At 51.1% G+C, this 10948-nt stretch overlaps 1 protein-coding gene across 1 annotated transcript; it reads right to left on the bottom strand.

Annotated features, from left to right (window-relative positions):
• Nucleotides 1–2708: 2708 nt before the first annotated feature.
• On the bottom strand, nt 2709–10454 carry PARS2 (prolyl-tRNA synthetase 2, mitochondrial). The gene is made up of 2 exons (XM_024239451.3): nt 10301–10454; nt 2709–5005 (listed from the first exon to the last, which is right to left on the bottom strand). The coding sequence occupies exon 2, from the start codon at nt 4974–4976 to the stop codon at nt 3549–3551; it is 1428 nt and encodes a 475-aa protein (XP_024095219.1). The 5' UTR covers nt 4977–5005; nt 10301–10454; the 3' UTR covers nt 2709–3548.
• Between the last annotated feature and the right edge of the window lie 494 nt (nt 10455–10948).

Raw genomic sequence — 10948 nt, 5'->3', positions numbered from 1 at the left:
CCTGGGAGGGGGACACAGCCCCTGAGGGCGGGGACCTTGCTGGGGGCCCCTCAGCGTCTTTCTGTGCCTCTGAATTGCCAATACTGTCCTTGTATCTCTGAGTCTACGTGCACGCTTGCCCCCGGCGTGCCACCTGTGCAGAGCGCATGAACCTGGTGTGTGCGTGCTGTGTGTGCGTGCGTGCGAGAGAGGGTGTGAGAGTGAGTGGCGTGCTGGGCATGAAGGATCTGTGGGGTGCTGCAGTTCCTGCAGAATGGCCCAGTGGCGAATGGTGAAGGTGTGGGTTTCAGTCCAGGCCCTCCCCCTGGTACTCAGGAGGTGCTGGTGTCCACCTCCAGGGCCCCTAAGCTACAGGGAGCACACAGGCCCATCTGGTGGGTCAGGACCTGCAGGGGACCCGGAGGGTCCCACCCCCACCTCTCAGGACTCTGCCTCCACCACCCCCGTGGGCATGCACTGAAGGGTTGCCCGCAGGGTCTCCAGGCGAGGGGGACCCCACAGGGTGGGCAACACCTTCTCCCGGCTTCCCCACAGTCCCCTGCAGCATCTCGTCTGGCTGTTGACCTACACGCAGTCGGGCACACCTCACACTACAAGGCTACCCCTGGGCCCATCCCTGTCCCTTCCACGGCCCCCACCTGTGGTCAGGGGTTGCCACCCCCTCAGGACCTGGTCTCGAGGCAGCCCCACTCGAGTTTTCTGGAGCCTGAGGCACGCCACTCGCCCAAAAGGGAGGGGGTGTTTGGGGGGGCCTTGACTGTCTCCAGACCTCAGGGGAGCTGGGCAGGCTCTAGCCAGTGGTCCTCCAGAGAGCAGCGTTGACCACTCAGACCCCTACACCGAGTGACAGGAGGCCCTGATCCTGTAGGTCTGGTCTTGCCCAGCTGGGCCGCCTCAGGTGTCAGGAAGGGGATGGGTGTCCCTGGCTCCCAGGCCAGGCAGCTGCTGACCTCCAGCCCCCCACACTTGCTCATGAGGACCCCACCCCCGCAGGCCCTCCCGGGTCCTGACCAGCCTCTGGTGCAGCATCTGCTTTGGCCTCTAGACCCCCTCGCTCCCCACCCACCCCGGCCCCTTCCTCCGGTGCTCACCTGGGGCCTCCATCCCAGAAGCGCAGGGCTTATTTTTCTGATTAAAGAAAATAAAAAGTGCCGTGCCACTATTTAAAAAGAAAAAAAAAATTTTTTTTAAAGTGCCTCACACCACAGTGGCATATGGCAGATCCTCAACGAATAAATGGCCAGCCCATTAAAAGCAGAGTGCGAACGTCAGTCTGATAATGAACAACTGAAATTACTAAAAGAAATGGCCAGCTACAAAGTGGACCCAGAAGAGGCAGCTCTTGCACCAGGAGCTCTCAATTGACTTTGACTGCACATTACAATCAGCTGGGAAGCTTTAAACTTCCCAATGCCCAGGCCACACCGTACATGTAACCAGACCCTCTGGATGGGACCCAGGTGATTCCAATGTGCAAGGGTAAGCTCCTCTGCCTTGTAATCTAGCCTTACTAGGTTTGCTCTCAGAATGCACATCTCCTAGCCTGAAAATCTGAAGTATTCCAAAGGAATCCTGGGCCCGGAGCTCCAATGGCAGGGCTGGGAGCTGGTAGGGCTTGGCTACACATTCATTAGAAAACCTGATGCTGTCCGGGCATGGTGGCTCGCACCTGTAATTCCACCACTTTGGCCGAGGCAGGCAGATCACCTGAGGTTGGGAGTTCGAGACTAGCCTGACCAACACGGAGAAACCCTGTCTCTACTAAAAACATAAAATTAGCTAGGTGTGGTGGCGCATGCCTGTAATCCCAGCTACTTGGGAGGCTGAGGCAGGAGTATCGCTTGAACCTGGGAGGCGGAGGTTGTGGTGAGCCGAGATTGCACCATTGCACTCCAGCCTGGGCAACAAGAGAGAAACTGTGTCTCAAAAAACAAAAACAGGAAACCTGATGCTATGTGGAGGCAGGCAGGGTTGCTCTACCAGTAACAAGCTGCCTGGAGGCTGTTCAGCAGGTGGAACCACTGGCCAAAATAAGAACTGCAGTGCACTGGGAATTAGCTCAGGGGCCTGGCCTCAGGGAGCTCACCATCAACAAGAGGCAGGACCACTGTACAATGAGCTGTGTATGCACAAAACAAGAAGGGATGTGATCTGTGCTGTGGGAGGCAGAAGGAACCACTATTCAGAGCTGCCAGGCAGCTTTTTAGGAGGTGCTGGCTTTGAGCTTGGTCTTGATAGATTCTTGTCAGATATGGACATGTAGAGACCCTAGGGGACCAAGGATGGAAAACTTGGTTATGTTCCTTGTCTAGGATGCAGGAGCAATGAAAGTAGTTGGCATGGCTAGAGTAGTTCAAGCTTGCTCCATCTTTCCATAGAATTCAGGCAGACAGTAGCTTTTTTTTTTTTTTTTTTTTTAAACCAGCTTCTACATTAAGGACACAAGAGACTAGCTCTTAATATTCACCCCGTCTTTGCTCTAGGATCCAACTCTGCACCTAGGATAAGGTCACCGTGGCAGCTGAAGCCTGCTGCCCCGATACTCGAGGGAAGAAATGGTTTAAACCACATTTTCCTAACCACCCGATTTTTTATGTTGGGGGTGGGGTGTGTGGGAACAGTCAAAAAGGAAAGAAAAGGAGTAGGAAGCTGTTGCACTGTTAAAATGGCAGATGTTATCATTGTTTCAAATTAATGTGCAAGACCCATTCCAATAGTTTGACTTTATTAAATCAATAGAACGTGATCTCAGTGGTTAAGCTGTCTTAATAGGGCCAGGTCTCTTGAGATAGTTTTTGGGCCATCAGTTAATTACATCGACTTTCCAGGAAACAGACGACGGAGAATGAGAGGAATCAGGCTGCCTGGCACAACCCTCTCATGGAACCCCCTAGTGACACCTATAAGGATGTTACAGATCTAGTTCCAGACTTTACAGATCTAGTTCCATTTTCTCAAGTTACAGATGGGGAAACTGAGGCCCCAGCGGGGGGGGGGGGATGTATCTAAGTCACTAGTGAGTTGGTGGCAGTCAGGTCTCTTGATTCTTTTCCCCATACTCTCAGCCCAGCTTCTCAGTGGAGGGGGGCTGGCAGGCTTGCTCTCTGGACAGAATGTAGCAAAAGGCCTGTGGTCAAACTGATATGGGGTAGGGAAGGTTGGGGGGCCCTCACCCATCAGCCATTCTCATCCTACACGTGAAAAACTCAGCTGAGAGAAGGAAAGCGACTTACCCCCTCAGGGTGAGACCCAAGACTGGAGCTTGGATCTCTTGCCTCTCAGCCTCCTAGCAGAAGCTTCCACAATCGAATACAAAAGGCAAGGTATATGGCGGCATGGCCAGTCTGGAGAAAGGGATCAAGTTAATGACTTTAAATACAAATAATCTGAACAAATGATTAGATAAAAATTGGTTTCCTAACATGATCTCACCCTCCATGAGCTGCGCTGTTTCTGGAGAGAGCAGTCCAGGAAAGCGGTGTAGGGAAATGCAGTGTTAGAATGAACACCAAGGCTGCAAGATGGGGGCAGGGGTGGGCTGGGGGCATTTAGACAGTCTGCACTTGGGTCAGTAAATCCATGACTCCATCTTTGGTGAGGAAGACCACCTCACCAGTGTTCTGACACCAAACCTCAAAATGTGCAGGGTCCTCCAGGGCCCTCTTGCCAGTGATTATCACAAAGGGGTAGCCAAACTTGTTGGCATCTTTCAGTCTGTTTCCGATGGTCAGATGGGTCCTGTCATCCAGGAGCACCTCCCCATGAAGCTGAGGCACTGCCTCTGTGATGTGGTCGTATAGCTGTCCTATGAGCTCGGAGGCCGCCTCCTCCTTACTGCCCTTCTTAGGGGGGATGAGGCAGGCTTGGTAAGGGGCCAGTAGGCTGGGCCAGCGGACACAGTCTTCTGTAGAGAGGACTTCAATGGCAGCAGCCAAGATCCGTGTCACACCCAAGCCGTAGCACCCCATTTCAGCCAGGGTTGGTTTGCCATAGACATTGGTAAACTGAGCATTGAAAATAGATGAGTACTTGGTACCCAGGTAAAATGTGTGCCCCACCTCAATGCCTTTGGTTTTAGTCAGTGGGCCCTGGCAAGCAGGGCAGTTCATTTGTGACAAGTCTAGTGTCTCCATGTTGGCTGAGAAGCTGCAGTGGGGACAGATGGCAAGCCCGTCCTCTCCAATATCCACTGGGAGCTGGAACTCATGAGACACTGTGCCCCCGATGGTGCCCACATCGGCCTGGACCTTGACAAATGGCAGCCCTAACCTGTTGAACAGGCTGCAATAGGCATCACACACCAGGCTGTAGGTCTGCTGGGCAGCCTCTGGGGAGGAGTCAAAGGTGTACATATCCTTCATGTAAAACTCTCGGCCACGCAGAAGACCAAAGCGGGGCCTGGGCTCATCCCGAAACTTCCTTGTCACTTGGTACAGCAGGAAGGGAAGCTGCTTGTAGGACAGTTTCTTCTGGGAGGCAATTAAGGCTGTAATGGCTTCCTCGTGAGTTGGTCCTAAGCAGTATTCCTTGCCATGCCTGTCTCTAAGTCTTAGCAGCTCCTTGCCCATCAAGTCCCACCGGTTGGTGGCTTGCCAGAGCTCTGCCGGGTTGAGGCTGGGCATGTTGACTTTCTGGCCCCCGATGGCCTGCATCTCCTGGTCTATCACTCGCACGAGCTTCTCCATGGCACGGACGGTGTACGGCAGGAGGTGGTAACAGCCGGGGCTTGCTGGGTAGATCAGGCCCACCTGCAGCATCAGCCGCTGGCTCTTACAGGTCAGGTCATCAGATTTGTCCTGCAGGGAGAGCACCCGGTCTTCCCGAAGGTTCTGTGGCTGGAACACACGAGACAGCAGCAGGCGCTGCCCTCTTCTTGGGGCACAGTGGTGAAACCTGCAAGGAACATACCCAGAGAGCTGGCGGCTGCAGGTGGCCAGGGCGGGCAATGCTCTGCATCTTGTCAGCAGCCTTTCCATGACGCCCTGGTACCAGGAAGCACAGGCACCTGAGGAAAAATGAGTTGTGTGAGAATGAGCCTCATCCGTGTTCCAACACCATGAAGCAGCCAACCCAGCCTGCTCTCAACAAACTTCGAAGGCAGCCACTGATTTTGCAGATACAAATCCTTCCATTTCTAATATCCTAGCAGATCAAAGCACTATTTCTGTAACCTCTTACTTCCGTTTTTGAAAAATCAGTATTTTCCTGATTATAGAAACATTAGCATCCTGTGGAGAGACAGCATCATGTAGTGACTGCACATGCTCTGGAATCAGGCAACCTGGATTCCAGTCAGGCCTCCCACTGGCTACACCCTGTGTAGCTGGGGACATGTGTCTTAACCCCTCTGTGCTGTTTCTTCATCTGTAAAATGGTAATAACAACAGAACCTACCTTCTAGGCTTATTGTGGACACTTAGAAGAGTTATAAAAGTTCTTGGAACAGTATCCGGCATGTACTATGAGCTCAACTAATGTCTGCTATTATTATTATAGAAAACTAGGGGGGAAATCTGAAAACAAAAAAGAAAAGAAGGCTGGGCACGGTGGCTTATACCTGTTAATTCCAGTATTTTGGGAGGCCAAGACGGGCGGATCACCTGAGGTCAGGAGTTTGAGACCAGCCTGACCAACATGGCGAAACCCTGTCTCTACTAAAAACACAAAAGTTAGCTGGGCATGGTGGCACACGCCTGTAATCCCAGCTACTTGGGAGGCTGAGGCAGGAGAATCACTTGAACCTGGGAGGTGGAGGTTGCAGTGAGCTGAGACTACGCCACTGCATTCCAGCCTGGGCAACACAGTGAGACTCTGTCTCAAAGAAAAAAAAAAAAGAAAAGAAAATCAACTGTAATCCCTCAGCCTGGAGTCAACTGCAGCTGACATTTTGTTGCAATCTATCTCTCCCAAACCCTGTCCTTTGCACATCCCTCTCTTGTCCCTCTACCTGCCCCCAACATTTAAATGTCATGGGCTTCTTCCCTCTTCACAGCACACACTCCCCGGACAGCCTGCATGCTGAGGGCTGACTCAAAATCTCCACCTGCCTCCTGGAGAATACATCAGGCAGGTACTTCAAACTGTGTCCCAGAATGAACTCAGCATTCTCCCCGCAAACCCACTCCCTCCAGCACTGCCTGTCATTGTGAATAGCACCAAAAGTTGCACTTTGCCCAAGCCAGAATGTGGGGTTTGCCTGCTCTGCCCCTCTCTGTGTCCCACATTCACAGCCCTCTTGGCCCTGTCATTCCTACCTCTTCACTTGCTGTTCCATCTGTCCCTCTTCTCTCCACAGCCTCTGCCCAGGTCCAGGCCACCCTCATCTTTCACCTGGACGGTTGCAACAGCCTCCCCATTGGTCTCCTGACTTCCATTCCTGCCCTCCTTCAATCCATTCTCTATACTGCAGCCACAGGGGAGACTTCCCAAGCACAGATGCTAACAGCTTTTCTTGGTTAAAACGGCCTCCTGCTACCCTTAGAATAAGGTCTAAGCTTCTGACTTTCAGCGTGTGCACAGCCCCACATAAGCTGACCCCCTTGGGCCTCATCTCACCACTGCCCCCTCTCTGATCAGGCTTTGCCATGCCCACTATTTTTTTTTGAGACGGAGTCTCACTCTGTCACCCAGGCTGGAGTGCAGTGGCGCGATCTCGGCTCACTGCCAGCTCTGCCTCCTGGGTTCACGCCATTCTCCCGCCTCAGCCTCCTGAGTAGCTGGGACTACAGGCGCCCGCCACCACGCCCGGCTAATTTTTTTGTATCTTTAGTAGAGACAGGGTTTTACCGTGTTAGCCAGGATGGTCTCGACCTCCTGACCTCGTGATCCACCTGCCTCGGCCTCCCAAAGTGCTGGGATTACAGGTGTGAGCCACTGCGCCCGGCCCCATGCCCATTCTTAAACATACTGTCCCTTTTGCAGAGAATACCCCTCTCCCCTTTTCCTGCCAACATCTAGCCATCCTCCAGGCCTCAGGATTACCATCCTCTCCCCAGGAAGCCTTTCTTGTCCCACTCCCCATACCCCCAAAGGGCTGGCTTTTCCCGCATAGCCCACTTGTCTCCTAGGGTTCCTGCCCATTTGGCTGCCTGTCTTCTCCCAGGCACTTGGCTCAGTGCAAACAAGGACCTGTCTAGCTTGCTCACCACTGTATCTTCAGCACATGACAAGGGCTTACTAGACATTGTCCAATAGGCAAGTATGTTTCTCTGATTTTACAAAATAATCACACATTTCTAATGGCAGTACGACATTCCATTGATTACATCAAAAATCAGTAGTTGGTTTTCTCTGTTATATATAATCTACAATGAAGAGAAGGCTTTTTTTATTATATATTTGGGAGAGGCGTTGAAGAATGGAATTACTGAATATAAGGCTATAAATTCTTTTGAGATTTTTTATTTGTATTGCCAAATTTAGTGAGTACCTCTACTTTTCAGCACAGTCCATGCAACAAAACTCCCGGCAGTATGCTGGGAATGGGTTACTGATTCCCCTCAGCTCTAGGGAGCTGGGATCTCCCAGCTGGTTACCTCTAGCAGCCTCAGGTCCTCCAGCTGGTCCCCTCCAACCTCAAGCAGCCTCATCCATTTCCCCTGTGCACTGTACAAATGTTTGAAGGTGGTGAGGCACTGCCCCAGAGCCCTAGTGTGCTGTTGCAGGAACGTACAGGCCATGGAGGCAAGGCACATGTGGATTCACCCCTGGCTCCGTAACTTCCTTGTGATTCAGCCTTACTTAGGGCAGTGGCTCCAGCCAGAAACTCATCCTTGATTCCTCCTAAAGCAAATGAGTCTGTCTCCAAGGTTTCTCTTAAGTCCACCCCCTCCTTTCTGGCCCTTACTGCCTCAACATTAGGTTAGCCCCTCAATATCACTTGCTACATTACAGTTGCCCAGTGGTTCTGAAATCTAATTGAGCATCAGAATCACCGGAGGGCTTGTTTTTTTTTTGGTTTTTTTTTTTTTTTTTTTTTTTTTTTTTTGAGACAGAGCTCACTCTATCACCCAGGCTGGAGTGCAGTGGTGCAATCTCAGATCACTGCAACCTCCGTACCCCCAGGCTCAAGAGATTCTCTTGCCTCAGCCTCCTGAGTAGCTGGGATTACAGGCATGCGCCACCATGCCCAACTATTTTTCATATTTTTAGTAGAGACAGAGTTTCACCATGTTGGCCAGGCTGGTCTCAAACTCCTTGACCTCAAGAGATCGGCCCGCCATGGCCTCCCAAAGTGCTGGGATTACAGGCGTGAGCCACCATGCCCGGTTGGGTTTGTTAAAACAGTGATTGCAGAGGCCCATCTCCAGAGCTTCTGATTTAGTAAGTTTGGGGTGTGGGCAGAGAACCTGTATTTCTAACAAGTTCCCAGGTGACACTGATGCTGCTGGTCCAGGGACCCCACTGGGAGAACCACTGCAGGGGTCTAGCTGTGTACCACCAATGACTAATGTCTTAAACTCCATGAAGACGACAGCTATGTCTATTTTATTCCAAGTTTTATCTGCAGCATTCAGCACAGTGCCTGGACACAGTGGACACTCAATACATGTTCCTTTTTTTCTTTCTTTCTTAAAAAATAGAGATGGAGTCTTGCTATGTTGCCCAGGCTGGTCTTGAACTCCTGGCCTCCTGCGATCCACCTGCCTCAGCTTCCCAAATTGCTGGGATTACAGGCGTCAGCCACTGTGCCCAGGCTCAATACATGTTCTATCAATGAATGAACTGAGTAATTCTTGAACCCTGTCAGTCCAGTTTCCGTATTAGTCTCCAGCTAAAAAGATAGCCAACCCAATCACTCCCGTTTACAATCCATTAACGGCTGGCTCTCATAATTTTCTCAGAATGGCATCAAAGCTCTTCATATTTTGATCCCAACACACCTCTTCCAGCTTCTTATCCTAGCATTCCCCAAGTTGCTCATTATTCTTGAAACAGACTGACCTCCCCCCAACACCCAGCAATTCCAACTCGAATTCAAGGTTCACTTACTCCAAGAAACTTTCTCCAACCCCTCTAAACAGAGAAAGTCACCTCCTCTGTGCTCCACTGCACACACCTCTTTTTAGTATACTGTACTAGAATCATCTCCAAAAATATTTTTGAGGAACTATTGTGTAGCAGGCATTGGAAGCGAATTGTGTTTCACATACATTTTTTTTTTCTTCCTGGGGGTGTGTACGGGGGCCAGGAGGGGAGGTCAGTGTCCATGTCTAACATTCTATTCCTTGATGAAATTACAAGTTCATGAAGTTTTATACATCTTTAAATTTCAGAGTCTAGCATAATGCCTACTATTTAGGCTATTATTATCTGTTGATCAAATATGTTAATAAATTAAGAGCAAAGCAAACAGGTGCAATGATATAATTATCTGGATAATTTAAACGGGAGCTTTAAACCCTCCTCCTTCACGTTCAGCATGTCTGTCCTCAGACCCCTCAGCTTATACAAACAGGAGAATAAGTAGAATTATCTCATTTTTTCAGGAGCAATATAGTGACTAACGTATGCAACACTTCAGGCTCTGGCAAACAGCCTCTGAGTCATTCGGTCGATTTTTTTGAGTACCTACTCTGTGCGGGACACTGTCAGCCCTTCCAGCCCAGGCCTTTTTAAAGATTCTTTGACTCACCATTGCCCCCCAATCTAATCAGAAAAGTTGTACATAAAGCGTTTATAACGGTACCTGATACATAATATTAAGTGCCACAAAGTGCTATTATTATTATTATGCCCAACTCAGAAAAGGGAGGCTCTGAGATATATAGTCACTTGTGTCAAGCCACACAGCAAATAAGCGCACGGTCAGACCTGGAAGGCAAGGTCCCCGCCTCCAAATCCTACAGTTTCCATCACGAACTGTGCTACATTAAACAGCAATGGAACCCTAGGCCTAGTTCTAAGAACCAGCTCGGCCTTCACTCGCTCGGTGACCCTGGACAACTCACTTCGCCCCGGACCCCCGTTTTCTCCAACATAAAACGGGAAGGCTGGCTCAGGCAGTAGGTAGTCCCAGGGCCTTTCCAGAGCTGGCACTTCGAGAACACCGTGTGACTCTCACGACGACCGAGGGAGAGACCAGGAAGTGCTGCCCTCATTTTACAACGGAGGACACGGAGACCAGGAGACGAGGAGTATCCAAGTTTATGGGATTCTCAGCACGCCCCAACTCAAGGACGGGATGCAAGTGGGAAAACGGACACCAGGGTCCTAGGTCTCCGCGCCCACACCGCGTGCTCGCTTCACTTCGCTGCCCGCGCCCGTCCCTCAGGTCTGGGAGTCACCCACGTTCACCTACCGCAATCCCAGCCCACGCCGACCGAAAGACCACCACCGTGCCCGGCCAGCGCGTTTGCGCCTGGAGCAAGCCCGCTTCTAAGCCCCGCCTCCTGCCCTTCTCGCCAATTGCAAAGCCGCGCTCACGGAGGCGGGGCTGAGTGCAGGGGCGCTCTGGCCCGGCCCCGCCCCACGTTAGTCGCGCGTGAGAGGTATTCCGGAAGTGTAGCCAAAGAACGAGAACCCGGCTTTCCCCAAGATCGTTGATTGGCCAGGGCAGCCTTGAGTAAATCACCGTTCCGGAAGTGCTTTCTAGGAATTTGGGAGGTATAACTCTATGATGATTTGAGGGTGCTGTTCTGGCCCCTGCCAAGCCCCGCCCACTCCCCCTATAGGAGAGCCACTGGCGACAGTGTAACCATGACGACACCCTGGGCAGTGTAGTTTCTGAACTATCGTATGATTTTTACGGGCTTTCCATTTAAATAGTATAAAATTGTGAAACAGTTGGAGAAAGACACCTTTATTACAGTGCCCAAGACGGTCTTTAAGACACAAATTCAAACTTCCATTCACAAAATATTTTTTGAGCTGCTACCACGTAGAAGCCACTGCTGTAGACACTGGGGACAGTGAAGTGAACCAAACAGACAAAATTAACTGCGTTCAG

Source organism: Pongo abelii, chromosome 1 (genome assembly GCF_028885655.2).
Source record: "Pongo abelii isolate AG06213 chromosome 1, NHGRI_mPonAbe1-v2.0_pri, whole genome shotgun sequence".
NCBI lineage: Eukaryota > Metazoa > Chordata > Mammalia > Primates > Hominidae > Pongo > Pongo abelii.
Note: the sequence above shows the minus strand (reverse complement) of the source record. Positions and strands in the feature narration are given on the sequence as shown.

Bases quoted from the DNA above. Each gene is read 5' to 3' on its own strand.
- PARS2 (XM_024239451.3), bottom strand. From the start codon at position 4,976: ATGGAAAGGCTGCTGACAAGATGCAGAGCATTGCCCGCCCTGGCCACC.